Raw genomic sequence first — 20972 nt, 5'->3', positions numbered from 1 at the left:
ATGGGCAAAGGTACAAAGGTCCCTTTTATATAAACACTAGGTAGTCTATTTATGTATTACCAAGAATTAATTTTTTTTAGAATAAAATAAACTTTCTAAAATTAACCGAATTACACCAGTAAAACCCCCCCACAAAATTAGATAAGAATATATTAGATTAGATTCAACTTTATTGTCATTGTGCAGAGTACAAGTACAGAGCCAACGAAATGCAGTAGCATCAAACCAGAAGTGCAAGATAGTGATTATATACATATATTACAGTTAAAGTGCAGCAGTGACCAGATACGTGACATTAAGAGACATGCGTTAAGAACAGTAAACAGATAATGTTGATTGTCCAGTGTATAGACTAGTATGTAATGAGAATAAATATAGTAGATAAGTATAGCAGATCATATACAATATATACATTATTGTTGTGCTGGTGTAAATAGCGCAATAGTGCCATGTGCAAATTTGCAAATAATGATGGTATACAGTATACACAGATGAGGTGATACACTAAAAAGTACAAGAGTTCAGTGTGATCCAGGGTGCAGTGATATATTTAAAGCGGTGTGGTAGAGTTTAGCAGGGTTACAGCCTCTGGGAAAAAGCTTTTCCTGAGTCTACTAGTGCGAGACCTGTAACGCCTGCCAGATGGAAGCAGGGTGAAGTCCACGGTTGGGATGAGAAACTTCCTTGATAATGTTCCTCACTTTGCCCATGCACTGTTTGTAATAAATGTCCTGTATGGTGGGTAACAGGGAGCCGGTGATGCATTGGGCGGTTTTAATAAGCAGGATTCTAGTGCTAAATCAGATACCAAATAATTAAACCCCAGAATAAAATGACTTTACTTCTGGCATTTAATAAAAATTTTGTCCAATATTAAAATTAAGCATGACAAATGCAAAACATAAGAAAACATGTAAGGGGGCAAATACTTTTTTACAACATGCTTGTTACCTAATGACAGTCAAAAGCAAAGGTTATAACATGAAAAGCTCTGAGTATGAGTATTTTGCTTGATTCCTATGTAGTTTTAGTCTTACAGTATACTATAAATTATGCTGAATCTCTTTTATGAGATGTTGAATATGTTTTCTTTTTCCAGGGTATAAGTGGCAACCCACTCATTCTGACCTATTTTGAATTGGTGTATGTCAGCCAATTACAATACTCTATTCAAACGAGACATTTAGTTACTATAAGTTGTGTAAGGGTCAACCACCCACTTTTAACTTACACACCATCCTGATCATCTTTCTTCTTTTAACATGTGGGGTTACATTTTGATTTTTAATGTCCTTTTCACTAAATGTGAGTATTTGATCTAATATCTTGTTTTTCAGTCATGCAGGAATAGCCATAATTTTTGCAGTTCTAACCATCTAAAAAATGGTTATTTCTTGATTCTAAAAAAGTGTATAATTATATAGATAATTTGTGTTTCAGGTAAAGCTTATTCTGGAAATAAGATTCAGCAGGAACAGCTTAAGGTTGCTTTGGTTGGAGAAACAATTACTTTATCATGTATATATTCACAAGAAAGAAAAACTACAATTGCATGGATCAAGCAAAAGCCTGGAGAGAAACCTATTGCAATTGCACATTTATATCAGACCAGAACTATAACATTTTTAAATGGCTTTGATAAGAGTGGTCGATTTAGTATCACAAAAGCAGATACTAGTTTTAATTTGACCATCTCTAATTTGGATGGATTAGACAGCGCAACATACTACTGTGCTGTCACCTTTCTTTCTGATATCACCTATGGGGAAGGCACCCTTCTTATTGTCAAAGGTAATAATATTTTACATTTTATTCATGCTCAACAACAGTCACTGTAATAAAAATGTCTTTTATGGCTGTGTTTAGGTACATCACTGAAAAAGCACTCTGTTGTCCAGCAGCCTGTGGTGGAGATGGAAGATTCAGAAGACTCTGTAACTCTGCAGTGTATTGTCCTTACTAAGAACTGTCCAGGACAATATGTTGTGTCCTGGTTCACTCATGGATTGAGAGAATCTCACCCAGAAATGATTTACACTGATGGAGACAGCAGTGATCAGTGTAAGAACAGATCTGATGCTGGATCTTCTACACAGAGGTGTATCTACAGTCTCCCCAAGAGGAACCTCAGAACTTCTGATGCTGGAACTTATTACTGTACTGTAGCTACATGTGGAGAGATCCTATTTGGGAATACAACCCTACTTAATCGTAATGGTAATAAATAATGCTGCCAGGAATATTGAAATCCAAGTTCTTTTTTTCTACAATGCATATCTATTTTGTCTTTTACACCAGATCTGTGCACACTCTGGACTCCAACTGTTCTTGCTTTGGCAATTGCAAACATAATATGCTTGATTGTAATTGTAATTCTAGCAGGACAGTTCTGCAAGCATCAACAAAGTAAGTCTTGATATCAGGTCACATTCTAATTCTAATTCTAATTAACTTTAACATTGTTGGTTTGATAATGTAAAAAGAAATATAAAATTAGTTCAGTTTTTTTTTTGTGTGTGTGTTTAAAAGGTGCTGTTCAAGCCAATCCATTAAATCAGGTAAAATAATATAAGTTTTTTGTTGGTTTGTCTGTTTTTTTTTTCTTCCCAAACCAGTGTCACCTGCATCTTAAATCCTAACACTGCACAAAACACAAAATGTATTTTAATAACTAATTTACCAACAAATATCATATGCAATATAATGTATTATATAGATTAACTTTTTACTGCTGTAGTACTGTTCTTCTGCTGTAGAATTAATGGCTGTTAGTAGTAAGATTTAAAATACATCGATGAGGCATAACATTATGACCTTCCTAGTAATATTGTGTTGGTCCCCCTTTTGCTGCCGCATACGCACTGTGTATTCTGACACCTTTCTATCAGAACCAGCATTAACTTCAGCAATTCGAGCTACAGTAGCTCGTCTGTTGGATCTGACCACATAAGCCAGCCTTCACCAGGAACACCCCACAGGAGCAGCAGTCGTCTCGCCATCACAATTTGGCCCTTGTCAAACTCGCTCAAATCCTTACACTTGCCCATTTTTCCTGCTTCTAACATATTAACTTTGAGGATAAAATGTTCACTTGCTGCCTAATATATCCCACCCACTAACAGGTGCCGTGATAAAGAGATAATCAGTGTTATTCACTTCACCTGTCAGTGGTCATAATGTTATGCCTTGTCGGTGTGGGTTCTTATACATTAAATTATAGCTTTGAATCGATACCCAGCAGAGTAGTGCTTATACAACAAAATGTTCTGTAACAAAAGGAGCTTTTGGCATACCACGATTGTGATGGTACATTTTTAAACCTTTTCCCTGACACACAAAACAAAGTAAATTCACTTTTGAACCAGTGCCAAACAGGGAACAGCTTATAACTATCCTTAACTGATACAAAATTATTTTCTGCATGTTTAATTTGGCGTGGATGATAAGTCACAAATACTGCAAGGCTTATGTGTGCCGATGTATTCTGATAGAAATCATATTATGCCCCTGTCCCACGTTTTTACACTCATCCCCTGGGTTTCCCCTTTCCCCTTATCCTGCGTTTTCTTTGGCTGTAGTTCAATATAGCACTCACTGTCGCTCGCAACCTGCTTGCAACGCCTTTCACACCACATGATTCTGAGTTGGCGACTGGTCCAGATATTTAACATTCTAGATGTTTTTTTCTTGAGCTGCTCGGATCGAGTCGTTGAACAGTTCACACAGCAATCGAGAGCAGAGCTTCGATCCTCGAGCAAACGCCAAGTTGCCTCCGAGCTGCCCCATCTAGCGACAACCAGTCAGCGAGCGAAAATTAGGGCAAAAATCGTGAACTAGGCATTAGGCGTCGTTATAAGCATTGTATGTGAAAACTATTTGTTGCTTTGCTAATAACATCTTAACCTGTTTAAGATTTGCTTGAACTTCTGATGTAAAAGTGTGTTTAATAATAAAAAACTTAATAAAGTAATTGATATTCAGGTCTGCATCCATTACGCTGAAATGAGGGTTTTTCCACACAAGAGTCAGTTTACTCAGAATTACCCAACTGGTGTTAGTTAAAATGTGTGCCTTATATATTTTAACATCAAAAAACAGGTTTTAATCTCCTTTCAAAAAAAACAAAAATCTTCTTTCACTGAGGCTGTGTTTCTGGCAATGGCTTTCGGCAACCCAGCTTCATTTGAAGTTAATTTTTTATCCCAGATTCACATTTTTATAACATTTTTTTTTATCAACACTAAAGCTATAATTATTACTACTATTTAGGAATGATTCAGTCTTAATTTTATGAGCACTTTTAGACCTTTTGACATAGAGCCCTCTGTGTTTATTATAAATACTTTAATTGTTGTGCTCTTTGTTTATATCTGACAAGGGCTGTTGTGATCTTTGAAACTGTCTCCCACTAATATTTTAAGCAGCCAGTATTGGACTTGTATTAAATATACATTTAACTTTGTTTTTGTGTTGCACTGAAATCGCACTGAAAATAATAATGGCAAAATGTTAAATCTTCTAAATGTTGTTAATTGTTACACTGGAAGAACAAATCAGATGCTAGCAGATAAAAACACTGAGAAGCTTTACTGTAAGAACTATCAAACAAAAGGACCAAAAGGGGAATCCTATGACTCAAAAGACAGAAACAGAGAAAACAGGTCTTACACATGAACTATATAAATCAAACAAATAACACTGAGTATGCAACAGCAAGGTTGGCAATACTTTGCAAAGAGGCACAGCCTAACACAGGCTTAATACTTAATCTCAAATTACAAATGAGCAACAGGTGTTCTAAAACTCAGGTGATTTGGAGAGCATGACTGAGTCTTAATTGAGTGTAGGAGAGGAAGGAGGAGTCATGTGACCACCTGTGGGTTTCTGGGAACTTGAGTCCAACTCAAAGTACAATGACTCCTCAGAACTAGCTTGAGAGAGAGAGAGCTTCCTCAGCAGGTGTGACATTAATTAGGTGTATTAGGTACAGTCATGTTTAATTTACTCATTTTAAAAGCAAGTTCCTTTTTTATATGCTGTTTATATTTTGCAAAATCTTTTATTGCTTTTTTATGTACATGTTTATAAGGGTGAAGACAGAACTGTTGTGAGCTATGCATCCCTCACTTTTAGACCACCTACATCTAGAAGAACTGCAGAACATCATGAACGTTCACTATATGCACAAGTAAAAATACATTAGACAGTTAACTTTGAATGAGAACTGTATATAGCTGCTCCAAAATTTAAAGTTCTTTTTATTTCAAACTTGTTAATGTTTTATTAAAACAATAAAAACATTTACTGAATGTCAGTGTCAATGTGAATAAAATGTATACTCTATAACAACTTTATAGGATCTGTGTCTGTGAAATTTGCAATTGTGAAAAGATTATTGTGAAATTATTATTTCTCACAACACAGAGATTTTGTAAAATTATTTTTTCTTTTTTGTCTAATAAAGTTTCAGGTTGCATTTCTTATTGCAGTGACGGACTGTGATAAGTGCCAACAGTTTTCTGAAGTACTCCTGAACCCAAGTGACTATATTTAGCACAGTAGCATGACTCACGTAGTTACTCACGTAGTGTGGTCTGAGGACCATCTTGTAGATGTAAAGTCAGAGACGATCGCTCATCTATTGCTGCTGTTTGAGTTGGTCATCTTCTAGACCTTCATCAGTGGTCACAGGACGCTGCCCATGGGGCACTTTAACAATCCTAAAAGCATGATGTTCCCCACATAATGCTTCACAGTTAGGATGAGTTTTTATTTAATGCATTTATGCCAACTCTTATTTCAACTAAGATTAAGACATTGTCTCAGAGTCATTGTGTACTGAGCATGATTTTCATGTAATATTTTTTCTTATAGTGCATGCATGTCAAAAGAGACTTTAGCAAATTCAAGAGATTGCTGCATCTCCTTTGCTGTTTCCTTTTACTTTCATCAGCATTGCTTATTATGATATTGATGTGAATTTTTCAGGATGGCCACTACTTATGAGTCGTTTTAATATTATGTTGCATGTCAGTCTATAAAGTACTGGATAAATCAATAAATAATTACAAATAAATATTAAATAAAAATATGATTTGCACTTCAATTCTCACATCACAGCATTATTATTATTAATGTTACTATTATTATTATTCTCCAATTCATTCGTGTGTAGTAACTGGTTTATTCAGTTTAGAGTTGCTGTGGGTGTGGCGCTATCCTACAAGCTGGACAAGATACTAGTCCTACACACAGACACAACCAGGTTCAATTTAGAATAGCCAATCCTCCTGTGTGATTTTGAGAGCTAGGAGAAAACCAGAAGAGGAGGCCCATAACGAAAAAATTATTAATTTATTTAAATTTGATTTATTTGTTTATTTAAAAACCTCAATATTGGAGTTTAATGAAAAAGATTTACTGCTTATTTTAAGAAGCAAAGCAAATGTAAACAACAGCCAGATGGGACTTAAATGCACCTCATAAATGTACATGGTTCATGGTACATAATTAAACTAGAAGTAGTCATTTTAATGTTGTATAATTATAGCATAGTAGTGGCAGCAGTAGTAGAAGCAACTGTGTGAGAAATGTGTTCTTTTATGTAGTTGTATTGTTTAATCATACTGGGGCATTAGCAAAATGTAAGGAAACGTAACGCTCTTTTACTCTTGGGGGAAGCTCTTTTTTTTAGCAATTGCTCTACTGTGCATCAGAAGAGCGTGGAAAACAGGCCAGATCTGACATACAGCAGATCCCCTCCACTTAACAAGTTAACAAGTTAACACACTTAACAAAACCGGTCACTGCACACGATCTCTACATAATGAACACAAAATGCATTGCATTACATTAAACACATCTCACCGAACACAAATGCTTGTTTCGCCCGTGGACGCACTGCATCGTGGGATACCGTGCTCAAACAGCCAATTACATAAGCAGGCAGGGCGTCCAGGGGGAACCTGAGACGGCTGCTCACTTACCTTTTTATGATGGCAAGCCGGCTGCCAGCCACAATACTTAACAATATGTGATAACAGAGAAAACATACATTTGAATTTATGCAAATTTTTGTATTTTTAATAGCATTTTTTCCCCAAGATACAGTTCCAAAAAGAATAATATTTAAAGAGTGGTTATGACAGTAGTTTCCCAAGTTGGATTTTTGCTTTGATTTCATTTTTCAATGATGTGTTTTTACTTGCCCATACACGGTATCTTTAGTAATATTTGCTCTGGTTCTTCTGGAGGAGGAAGTCTGTTTAAAATCTAGAGCTGCATAGTGCAGAGCATCACTGTCCTCAACCTAAAAGACAACACCAGACATGTGAAGCATTATTGTACCAAGCCTACTTCCAAAAAGGTGTGAACACTTTTTAAAAATGCAATAAAACTAAAATCTATAATTCATTAATTAACTTGAACTTTAATTTAATAGACAAAAAAACAAAGAAAAAGATTTTTAGTGTTTTCAGCGACAAAATTAATTAAAGTTGTTAAATATGAAAAAAATTGAAATTGATGCCTGCAACACACTCAGGCAAGCTGGGACAGATGCATATTTACCACTGGGTCATCTTACCTTCCTTTTAATTAGACTTTTTAATTATTTGGGAAATGAAGAAACTAATTGTTGCAGTTCTGCAGATAGAATTTTTGCCCATTCTTACTGTATACAAGACTTGAGCTGCTCAACAGTCAGTGGCCACCATTGTCTGATTCTCCATTTCATGATGCACCATTTTCAATAAGAAACAGATCTGAACTGCAGGCAGGACAGTCAAGCTTACACACTACAAAGCAGCACTGTTGTAACTTATGCAATGAGGCCTGGCATTGTCCAGCTGAAAAAGATTTGGAGTTCCTGGCAAACGTTGTCATCTTGACGGCAGCACATGCCTCTCCAAAATACCAATATAAGCCTCTGCATCAATGGTACCTTCACATATATGCAGATCACCCATACCATGGGCACTGATGCACCCCCAATTCCATCATAGATGTTGTTTTTTCACCTTTGTTAGTAACTGTCTGGACTCTGTCTTTTTCATATTTGGCACATAGAATTTGATGTCCATTTTTTTCCTAAAAAAACAAGCTGAAATGTGGACTCGTCTGACCACAGAACACATTTCCACTGTCTTTTAGTCCATCTCTGTCTAAAACTCACTAGCATGTCTGTGTAAAATTAATATATGGTTTCCTCCTCCTGCATAATACAGTTTAAGGTTGCATTTCTTGGTGCAGCATTAGACTGTGTTAAGTGAGAATGATTTTTCAAGGTACTTCTGAGTCCTGTGTCCATCATGGTAGCATGACGTTTTCACAATTAATACTGCCTAAGGGCTCAATTGTCAGACACATTCAGCAGCACTTTCTGCCGTATAATTTTGGAAGTGATTTTGGCTCCAAGATCTCCTTGACTCTCTAAATCTTTTCATGGCAAATGCAGGTGCTTGACTGGCTTGGCAGCAGTCCAAAATTGTCTCCCATTGAAAATATATGGCATACCATGAGGGGGAGAATTATACAATTATATTTATGACTGTTAAGCATTTTAAGTCTCAAACAATAGTCAGTTAGTCAGTAAAAACAATGTACATCTTTAATTTATACATTTGTCAGTTAAATAAAAGTTTAAGAAAATGTATAATTAACAATAATTAGCACATATTCTTGTTTTTATTGCATTTTACATAATGGGGTTAATAGTTAGTGTACTTTTATTTTAAATTCCATACTATTTGAAGTTACTGTTAGCAATAATTTTATGTTACATAATGCAGCTTATAAATCAATTAATTTAAAATATGTATGTAAAGTAATAAACTTGAGTAAACCAAAGTTTAATATTCTAGAGTTTATTATAAATAGGTGTAGTATTTGCATTTACTATAAGATAATAATATTAAAAAAGTTTAATAACATGTACTATAATAGTGTTATATTTGAATGTGAAATTACCTTGTCTTCATGAGCAGATTGACCTTTAACAGCATCTTTAACAAATAATAATAAAAAAAAATTAAACAGCTTTAAAAATGACCACAACCACGTTTTAAATGATCTGTAAAAACCGACAATGAACATTTATTGTGTGTTAAAAACTGTAAGTTACATACTTTTGTTGTGCACGTTGTGTAATTTTCTCCACAGAATGAACATCATAATCGCAAAAACAAAATTTAATGCTGCTAACACAAAAATGATTGGATCAAAAAGACGATTTCCTGTAATAAAGAAGATAGATAGATAGATAGATAGATAGATAGATAGATAGATAGATAGATAGATAGATAGATAGATAGATAGATAGATAGATAGATAGATAGATAGATAGATAGATAGATAGATAGATAGATAGTTTTTATATATGAGATGCAGAGTATTACATTGTATAATTACACTGGGCTTAAAAATGTAATACATACAATCATACTTTACATTGAATTAAGGACATGTGAACTAAATCAAATACATGTACCTTACATATGAGAACTGCCTATAGAGAGAAAGTGAAGATTCAAACCCTGCTTCGGCACTTCAAATTGTGGTCAGGTTTATCCTTTTTGCTTTAATTATAACTGGGATGCTTCTAGAATTCAATTGGAGCCCCCCCCCCTCCCCCCACCCTAATATAATTCTAATATAAACAACAGTGCTTCTTACATCAACTTTTATTGCATTAAACACATTATGAACCCAATATATGTCATGTTTAGCCTGGTCAAATTAATCTGTTGATTTACATCCTTTTCTGCATTTTAGGCCTGCAACACATTCCAAAAAAGCTGGGCTGGGGCAAGTTAGGGCTAATAAATTTGGTCATAAGATAATGTCAACAGGTGATTGTAGTCTTGTATTGGTAGAAAAAAAAGAAGTATCCATGAAAGGCTGAGTCATAATAAAGCAAAGATGGGAAAAGGATCTCCAGTTTGTCAAGAAATGTGTGAGAAAATGGGCGAGGGATCTGGGATGGACCATCAAACAGTGGAAAGAAGTGCGCTGATCGCTAAAGTAAGAAATAAACCAATGGTCACACTAAAAGAGCTCTAAACATCCTGGTTTAAGATAAAAAACCATCTCTGCTGTACTCCAAAAAGCAGGCCTTTATGGCAGAGTGGCAAAGCAGAAGCCATCTCAATAAAAGGAATATGACAGCCAGCTTGGAATTTGCTCAATGACATGTAAAAGACACTGACAACATGTGTCTGGCCTAGTCTCTGGCCTAATGAGCTGAAAATTAAACACCTGACAAATATGATCCCTACTTTAGCTAATTTAGGTGCATATTGTGAAATGTTTCAAAATGGTATTCAGTGAAATTTTCATTCTTATTTTGCCCCGTCCCAATTTTTTGAGTAAGAAAGGCCTCTTACTGTTACTATTTAAATGTACAAAAGTTGGTCAGTGAAAAAAATTTGTTTTTTTTCTTTGTAATTTTGTCAGTTAAATAAAGGCTTTAAGAATAAACAAATCACATTTTTTTTCTTTTTATTGCATTTTGCAATATGTCCCAGCTTTTCTGGAAATGGGGTTTCTTCATCTAAGATAACAGGTGATTCTAATAAAGTGTCTGGGCAGTGCGTATTAACTTGAAATTTGATCTTACCTTTAATTTCCAGTTTTGTGCCTTTCCCATATAGAATCTCTCCACAAGTAGCTACAGCACAGTAATAAGTTCCAGCATCAGAGGTTCTGAGGTTCCTCTTGGGGAGACTGTATATACAGCTCTGTGTAGAAGATCCAGCATCAGATCTGTTCTTACACTGATCACTGCTGTCTCCATCAGTGTAAATGATTCCTGGATGAGATTCTCCTGAACCATGTCTGATCCAGAACACACTGTGTTCTCCTGCACAGCTCTCAGCGACTACTGTACACTGCAGAGTCACATTGTCTCCTAAAGTTGCAGTTTCTACTTTAGGATTTTGTAAAATGGCAAACTGACTGGCAGGTGAACCTTAATAGGAAAATATGCATGGCATTACTAATTTACATAATTATAGTTCAAATAGAATTGTATAGTTTAAATAGAATTGCTGTATACTCACCTCTAAGCACTAATACTGTATAGGTTGCTATTGCAATATCTGAATGGTATTCGACTGCACAGAGATATGTTGCAGAATCAGACAGTTCAGCATTTAAAATATATAAAGTAAAATTGTTGCTTCCTTTTGATACATTGAAATGGCCTGTGTTTTTAAAATTATTACTAAATTTTACTGCTGAGTGAAATGCAGAGGCAATAAGAACTGGCTTTTCTCCTGCAAACTGTTTAAACCATGCAGTTGTTGATGCACGGTTAGATACAAAAGTACAAGTCAGAGTAATATTTCTTCCAGTTTGAATAAGTTTCATCTCATCTTGCTGGACAATGTTCACATGTAAATCCACATTCGGAGTAGCATCTATAAACGGAAACATAAGATAAAACAGTAAAGATAGTAGGAAATTCAACATTAGTTTTTTTCAATGTTGTAAACCACAACACAAATAAAACTACTTACCTGATGTTGATGATGTTGCAAAAAGCAGAATAGTTAAGTAAATATAAATCATTGCCAGACTCCACAGGTAATGTACAATGTCTTCTAAAAGGGTAAATAATTATTCATAATCATAATACTTTCAATGTTGCCAAGAGTTTTAACATTTATGTATACATTTAATGAATGCACATTATTATATTACTATTAACTTACAGATTGTAAAGCAGTGGTGCAACCAGCTGTACAATAACTAACCAGTGTGCATTATTCTATCCTTATAACTTGGCAAAAATTACTGCATAATTCTATACTGAGAGGGGATTGGCTGCTAATGCTGTTGTTTGATCTAAACCTCAGCCAATTACATCAAAGGGTCTACAGTCAAGCCGGAAAGTCTGCACACCCCTTTTATTCTCCCCTTTTATTATAGACTCATTCTATAATAAATTGAGTTCATTTTTTGCATCGAACATCTACACACAATCAAAATGATTGACAAAATGAATTTATTTTTATATCTGTACGCACAGGGCCGGAGTGGGCCCCTTTTTCAGCCCGGGAGTTTCATGCCCAAACCCGGCCCACTTTTTCCATGGAGGAGGAATCTGAATAAATTAAACAGCAGCTAGCTCTTACAATGCCTTTTTATTGGGTATAAGTTCAGGTATATGTTGGTAAGTTAACAGAAAACACTTCACTTAAACATGTTTAATTAAAATTTTCGTATTTACATTTGTACAGGAGCAATAAGTTGAAATAAAAATAATTTGAAATTAAAATTGCATTTGTCTTCCCAACAGAGAGGTGCTCTATTGTTAAGTTTACACTAAACTCTTAAGTAGCTTCACTACACGTATATTTAGTAGGCATTGTCTATAGACATGACTTATCTGCTGCTCTGAGGCTTAAAAAAACATTTCATTAAGGGTTAGCCTATTTTGCTGAATAACATAACATGCTTGAAGTTTTTTTTTTTTTTTAACAATTTAGCCTATACTATGGTGGTGTAAAATTGATAGTGATTTAGGCTATTTGTCTCCATTTGTTAAAATAAATTAGGCTATCGTGCTGACATCTTTCTGAATGTCTGAACAATTTAACATATATCATGTATATTCTCTACGTTATATTTTACATTACAAATAACTATCTTAGTTTAAATAACTCTGTTAGACTATTTTCTACCTGTCCCTTCAGTAGTCATGGCCTCCTCGGGATCATCAGTACAGTAGCGCTGGAACAAAAACATTCCATTAATGAGTTAGGCTATTTAATATATTACACTTCAAATTATGTTTATTATTTTCAGCTTGAAACTGGATATTTGTGATTAATGGTGTGTATTGGGTTCTACAAAATAAACTACGCTAAGTTGACATTGCAAATGTTGCGCAATAGCCTTTCAGTGACAATACAAAATTATTTCCATATCTCTCTTTACCGGCTGCAACTGGGGTCTGTCCTCTGGAAAACAGGCCTGTTCATTTGGCACATTTGGCAGCATCTTCTTCCAACACCTTTCTTTTTTTTTAACCTGGCCTTTTCGGCTCCACCTGGCCTCTTCCTGCCCTCCATCACCACCGACTGATGGTTTGCGCTATTCTGTTCCAGAATCTGGGAGGGGAGAATTCCCTCAGATGGTAGAACCCATCTAATCTACTGCGATTTAGGGGCTGCACTGTCAGATGAATGGGGAATGAATGCAAGAAGAAGATTATTAGATAAGTGACAGATAAGTGTCAAAATTATTTTTCCCATCCAACCCAAACTCGAGACTGACATGAGCCGGCCCATCGGGAATCCTCCGGAATCTCCCGATTAGCCACTACGGGCTTGTGTACACACCCTTAGCCTAATACTTGGTTGATACACCTTTGGCAGCAATTAGAACTTCAAGACATCTTGGGAAAGAAGCTACAAGCTTGGCACACTCGTTTCTGGACATTTTTGCCGATTCCTCTTGGCATATCCTTGCAAGCTCCGTCAGGTTGGATGGGGAGTGTTGGTACACAGCCATTTTCAGCTCCTTCCACAGATGTTTGATTGGATTCGGTTCTGGGCTCTGGCTGGGCCACTCAAGGACATTCACAGACTTCTCCAGACATTCACAGAATTCTCCAGACGTGACACTTGGTACTCAGGCTAAAAAGTTCAATTTTGGTTTCATCAGACCAGAGAATCTTGTTTCTCATGGTTTGAGAGTCCTCTAGGTGCCATTTGGCAAACTCCAAGCGGGCTGTCATGTGCCATCTGGCCATAAAGGCGTAATTTGTGGAGTGCTGCCTGGTTGGTTGATCTTCTGATAAGTTCTCTCATCTCCACAAGGATACACTGGAGCTCTGTTAGAGTGACCCTCGGGTTCCTGCTCACCTCCTTGGCCAAGGTCTGTCTTCCCCGATCGCTCAGTTTGGCTGGGTGGCCAGGTCTAGTTAGATTTTTGGTGGTTATTTTGGTCATTGTGGGCTATTTTGCATAGACTTTTGTGACAAAAATGAACTAAATCTATTATAGAATGAGTCTGTAATGTAATAAAACGTGGAGATGGTGAAAAGGATGTGCAGACTTTCCAGCTTGACTATAACTATAGAGCTTTACATCCTTTATATTACTACTGAGACGGGCTAAAATGTTCGAACTGAATCAGTCACAAATTTCTGGAACATTTCTGGGTGCTGTTTTTCTTTTTACTGTATATTTACTACATTTGCACTGATCTTTGACAACAGAAACAGCACATTCATTCACTCCTCTTCAGTAGTTGCTTTAACCTAATCAGGGTTGCCTATTAAACTGGGGGAAGGGCGGTAATTAACCCTTTATAGTGGGCTTGTTTAAATCAAGTCATATTTATTTGTATAGCGCTTTTTACAATGAACATTGTCTCAAAGCAATTCACACATTCCAGGATCAAATTCCCCTGATGAGCAAGCAGAGATCAACACGTTATTTACTATAATTTACCATGTGACATTCTATAAATCACAAAATGCTCAGTACAACAGAACTAAACAGTGTGGCTTGTACAGTGGTTTGAACATTGAATTCCCCTATGTGGTCTGGGTGCCCTAGTCTAAACCTACTACTGTGCTCTTCATGTCATAATGCCACTGTAAATTTGGGGTAATGGAATCTAAAAATGCTCAACACAATCCACAAAACAAAAACTTAATGATAAATCAGTTATAAAATATAGACCCACTACCTAATCTTGCCCACAAAGGGTCAGTGTGGCTACATACCAACCAGGCATAAACCTTACCTTAACACCAAAACTAATTATTAAACAAGTTTATCTGCTTCTTCTTTGGTGTGACAACCTGCAGTCAGTGGTGAATAAGATTTAGTAATAGGGTATTACAGCTTGTTAAACACGTTCAGGATGCTCAAATATACTTGCTTTAGGGTTTAGGATAAGAGAAAAGAGTGTGTTTTCACATACATAATGGTTTACAATGATGCGGAAAGTGATATGTTCAAAAATGCAGTGCACACCTCTGGCTGCTCTTATTAGGGGTCACCACAGCAGATCATTTGATTGCATATTTCATCTGGCACAGTTTATAAGCCGATTGCCCTTCCTGACATTGGTACAGAAGGAGCCTAGTGGTTTGTAATATTGGGACAGTGGTAGCTTAGTGGATAGAGCTATGAGTTACCAACTGGAAGGTTGTGGGTTGAATCCTAGCTCTGCCATGCAGCCACTGTTGAGCCCTAGAGCAAGGCCCTTAACCCTTTCATCTTCAGTGACACTGTACACTGACCCTATGCTCTGACTCTAGCTTCTAAAGGAGCTGGGATGTGTGGAAGGAGAATTTTACTGTGCTGTACATGTGTTTATGTACAACCCCAAATCAGAAAAAGTTGGGACAATATGGATTTATTTATGGACAAATAAAATAAAAATGCGTGGTCCTTACATTTACTTTGACTTTTCCATCCATTCCTGCATTTCAAGTTTGCAACACATTCCCAAAAAAGTTGGGACGGGGGCAATTTAGGGCTAGTAATGAGGTGAAAAAACTAAATAATTATGTGATTCCAAACAGGTGATGTCAACAGGTGATTGCAATCATCTTTGATGGGCAAAGATGGCCAAAGGATCTCCAGTTTATTAACAAATGCGTGAGAAAATAATTGAAATGTTTAAAAACAATGTACCTCAAAGAAAGATTGGAAGGGATTTGCATATTTCTCCCTCTACAGTGCATACTATCATTAAACGATTCAAGGGATTACTTTGGCAAACCTTTGTCAAGCTCTACAATACAGAGTTACATGCACAAATGCCACTTACAACTTTACTGTAAAAAAAGAAGCCTTATGTTAACCATGTCCAGAAGCGGCGTTGACTTCTCTGGGCTCTGAGGCATCTAGAATGGACCATCACACAGTGGAAACGTGTATTGTGGTCAGATTCAGCATTCCAGGTCTTTTTTGGAAAAAATGGACATCGTGTGCTCCGGACCAAAGACGAAAAGGACCATCCAGACTGTTATCAGCAACAAGTCCAAAAGCCAGGGTCTGTCATGGTATGGGGCTGTGTCAGTGCCCTTGGCAAAGGCCATTTACACTTCTGTGATGCAGCATTAATGCAGAAAAGTACATTGAGGTCTTAGAGCAACATATGCTGCCTTCAAGACGTCATCTTTTCCAGGGACGTCCAAGCATTTTTCAAGACACATAGGGGTAGTGGACTGGCTTGTCTGCAGTCCTGACCTGTCCCCTATGCCAGTCCAATTGGTGCATATATAACATCCCAAGAAACATTGTAGTGGCAGTATCATGGTATTAGGGTGCTTATTACCTGCAGGGACCTGGTGACTGAATTGAGGGACACATGAATAGAGCCAAATACCAGAACCCAGCAGTTTAGGAACATTAACTTTCAGTGAGTTTCAGCAAGAGTATTTTCCCATTTACAGTGCATAATATTATAAAAACATGATATGGTATAAAATATATATATATGGTATAAAAGTATATATATTTTATATATTTTTTATTTTTATATATTTATATATATATATATATTTATATATTTTTATTAGAGATGCATGAGTACCGATTTTGGTATCGGGTATTTGCCCGATACCGCTCTCATTAACTTGTACTCGTACTCGCAAACGAGGCTCCGATACTAAACATCCGATACCGTGTGCCCAGTGCACGTTGCTGCGTTATGCCTGGTTCACACTACACGATTTTTGCCCTGACTTTCGCTCGGCGACTGGTAGGCGCTAGATTTGCCGGCTCGGGAGCAACTCGGCGTTCGCTCGGCGATCAAAACTCGGCTCTCGATCGCTAAGTGTGAACTATCCAACAGCTCGGCGACCGGATCGAGTTTTCTAGCATGTCAGATATCTTATGGGACTGGGATGGGACTGGGAATGAGTGACATGTCGAACAGCCAGTGAGAACGCAGGATATGGTGTGAGGGGAAACGCAGGAGAGGAGTGTAAACAGGTGGGACAGGGGGATAATATAGTTTATATCAGAATACACCGGCACACACACGTTTTACAGTATTTCTGACCTGATCGTTCTCTACAAAACATAACAACAAAACACCAACATTTATAAAATTTAACATGTCATCATTCTTTTCTATAGTCATTGTCTTTTTATAGTCATGACCAAAAATATTGCATTACTGCACTTCTTTCAGAACATGCAACATTCACATTCTTTCATTGTCTGTTTTACCATGGCATTATCCTGGTCAGGGTCACAGTGGGTCTGATTCATTGGGCGAGAGAAAGGAAAAGATGACAAAAAGTTAAATACTGTTTTCACACAGAACTAAAAGAACTGGAACATGATTAGCACCCCCAATTGTTTATGGCATGGTTATTTATTTATTAGGATTTACATCATCAGCATCATGTTTTGCATGTTGGTTACATTCATGACAAGGCAGGTAGTAATTGTTTTAGTCCATTACTATATAAAGCCTTACCAAATACATAAAGACATTTTCAAATACATGGAATTATTTTAAACATTCAGTATTCTTCTCAAATGTGCATGCTAATTACATGGTTTATACTTAAACTAAAAAGTGTTGTATTAAATAAGAAAAATTATACAACAGGGCACAACATTGTAAAGAGCATTAATAATGTAATTTAAATTGATGTAAATTAAAACAATAAAAATACAGCACAAACTAATGTTTACACTTTTATTAGCATTTTTAATTGCATTCTAAGCTGAAAAACCCATTCATTCATTCATTGTCTGTTTAACCACCACTTCATTCTATTCAGGTAATAAATGCTATTCCACCTAAATATGCAAAGAAACTACCAAACAACTTACAGCAAAAAAAGAACTTCATTAACAAATCATAACTGTTCCAATAAAGCAAGCACAAAAGTTATAATATTCTTAACAGTACAACTTACACAACTATCACTAAGCCTATTACTATTTCTATCAACTAGTAGTTTTAAAAAACATTTTTCATTTTCAATCATCCACAATGTGAATGGATGTAACAAATAGGGCAAGGATGTAACAAGAGGGGGCAGACACACACGCAGATACATTTTAACAGTGTTTTAATAATAACAAAAGACAAGACAAGGTTTTACACGAGACAGGTTAGAACAAGATACACCAACACATGACCTAGGCTAACAATGCCAATCTAAATGCTAAAGCTAATCTAAACACACAAGAACAAAGCTAAAGCTGAACCTGAGCCCTAAGCTAATGCTAAAAATGAGTCAGCCTAACACAAGACAAGGACTTCTGAACATAGACAACAGCAAACAAACTGAAGCATGAACTGACAAGAAGCATGAACTAGGAACCTGACCGCCATGCCACAGTGAAAGCCAAAATAGTCCCCACCAAATGATCCGGCACTGCCTTCTTAAATGTACTGAGCATTAGCCCTCAACACAATTACAATGAGGGGGTGTTGGCTTGTCCCTGAAAACAAACATTACAAACATGTGCTCCTGGAGAGAGGGCATCGGACATTAGGGCACTCAAGAAGCACAGACAAACTAGATACGTGACAACCGAGTACAAATAAATGTGACAGCAGTTTGCAAATTGTGACAATTACATCATCATGCATCTATAAAAATTACATTAAGTTTTATTAAAAAAATGACATTCATTTTAATGAGTTCCATTTCATTTCTACTCGTGTGGATTTATCTGCCCGTATACAACATCACCGCTGCTCTTTACTTTACTGGTTTTTCTTGAGAAGGAATCATGTGCAAAACTAATAGCTGCATATAGTGCAAAGCTTCACTGTTCTCAACCTAAAAGACACATTTTAATAATTCAGTCACAGAAAAGAAGCAGTAGCAGATATTATTAAAATTTCAAATGACGTAGATGTCCATTATGTGTGTGTAAACGTTTCATATTAAATTTACAGTTACAGTCATTTGCAGTGAAATGCTATAATACTGTACATTCTGTTCGAGCAATAAAGATCTGACCAACTGACCATGACTATAAAAATGTGTTGCCCTCTATGTTAATCAAGTATCCAGTTAACCAAGTTTATCTAATAAAGGCAAATAATCATCTTGCTGTTTTCTAAATTTTCTACTGTAATTATTTACAGAAAAGTTTGGACATTTAGTAAAATGCAGTAAAACAAGAATTTGTGATTTGTTAATCCTTTTGAATTTTTTTTAACTGCTTTATAATTTAGAATTTGATGCAAAAAAGTTGGGACAGGGAAAAACAAGCATGAAAAGTTGATTGAATATTAAAGGTACAGTGTTTTGAAACATTCTACAACAAGCAGGTGAATTGATAACAGGTGAGGGAATCATGATTAGGTATAAAAAGATGAAAACATATATAATTAAGTGTTAATACCTTGTTTCCTTGAGATGCATGACCTCCAGTGTCATCTTGAACAAACAATATGTGGAAATACATATAAACAATATTAAACTATTAGCAAAAACGGACAGTGGACCTTCTTTTGCATTGTATATTAAGAAGTTGAAACATACCTCTGTGATGTGTGTAACATAGTTTTCTGCACAGGATGAAGATCACAAGCAAGAGCACAACATTTATTGCCGCTAAAACAAAAATGGTTGGATTAAAAACACCGCTCTCTGTAATAAAGAAAGAGACTGGGATTAATTGAAAACTGTGAAGTGTGTATGTGATGCAAAGTAAAAGCACAAACAATTTAAAGAAACATTTAAGAGAGTAGTTTTTATGTAAGCTGTATATTGATTGTTCCCATATATTTTATATACACAAAATTTTTTTCAATCTTCTTATAAGAATACAAACATAAAATATAGTAGACCCTTGAGTATGAACAAATTTCGAATTACGAACCGAAATTCACGAAACACATGACGTCACGAACAAGTTGGCTCTGACCGTCTCTCTCTCTCTATATATACTGTATATATATATATATATATACAGTGAGCGAACATTCGGACAGCGTGTTTCCGTGTTTTTCCGGTGTTTTCTTTATATTTTGTAAAATTCGATATTAAAATGGCCTCAAAGAATGTGCAGAGAAAGCGTAGTGGTGAGAAAATGAAAAAGTCTATTACATTTGTTGTTGTACAGTATAATTACTTCTGCAGTAGCTGTCACTGTGTATCAGACAGAGGGGACAGTGAGTGAGAGAGAAGAAGGAATTCGGAATTTATTTTGTGCAATTACTCCTACAAAATAAAATACTATTGAAATAAAGAAGGAAATAATAGAGAAATATAAGAGTTACTGATGTTTCTGGTAGATACATTTTATAAAAAAAAAGAAGGAAATGTATTATGGTGCAACACGTACTGTACTGAAATGTGATGTGTGTTGTTTTATGTAGAGTACTACTGTGTATTGTTGTTTATTATTGTTTATTACAGGAATGTCTATTCTATAATTTAAGATTTAAAGGAAAACACTTGTATTTATAACAAAAAAGACCATTTAAGACATTAGAAAGATTAGATAAGGGGGTGGTTTGGGGGGTCTGGCACGGATTAATTCTATTTACATGATTTCTTAAGGGAAAAATAGTAGGTTTAACTAACAACCATTTTGACTTAAGAAGAGCCCTTTGGAACCAATTAAATTCGTAAGTCAAGGGTCCACTGTACAAGAAATATGAAGAAATCCTCTGGTATATTACATCAGGCTTCTTTGAGCACCTCTTTCTTTCTCTTTCCAGGTAATCCCATACTGCCTCTGTTATATTTAAGTGTGGACTCTCTGGAGGCAAGTCCATGACTGTCAGTGTGTTTTAGCTGTTGCATTAACAGTGTGCTTGGGATCATTATCATGCTGAAAAAATAAAACCATTCCCAATCAGGAGCTTTCCAGAAGGACTGGCATCATGAATTAAAAGCTGTGTGTATTGTCCAGCATTTATGATCCCAACAATTTGAACAATATCGCCAACACCAGAAACGCAGCCACAAACCAGGACAAATTCTCCACCATGTTTCATTAAAAGCTGCAAGCACTCAT

The 20972-nt window shown here is 36.0% G+C and overlaps 1 protein-coding gene across 1 annotated transcript; it reads left to right on the top strand.

Annotated features, from left to right (window-relative positions):
• On the top strand, positions 1–6658 carry LOC134311896 (immunoglobulin kappa light chain-like). The gene is made up of 4 exons (XM_062993545.1): positions 1–10; positions 1441–1791; positions 1867–2187; positions 6558–6658. Exons 1-4 carry the CDS (start codon positions 1–3, stop codon positions 6656–6658), a joined length of 783 nt encoding a protein of 260 aa, XP_062849615.1.
• The last annotated feature ends 14314 nt before the right edge of the window (positions 6659–20972 follow it).

Source organism: Trichomycterus rosablanca, chromosome 4 (genome assembly GCF_030014385.1).
Source record: "Trichomycterus rosablanca isolate fTriRos1 chromosome 4, fTriRos1.hap1, whole genome shotgun sequence".
Lineage (NCBI taxonomy): Eukaryota > Metazoa > Chordata > Actinopteri > Siluriformes > Trichomycteridae > Trichomycterus > Trichomycterus rosablanca.
The sequence above is the reverse complement of the archived record's forward strand: the minus strand, read 5'-3'. Positions and strand labels throughout refer to the sequence as shown.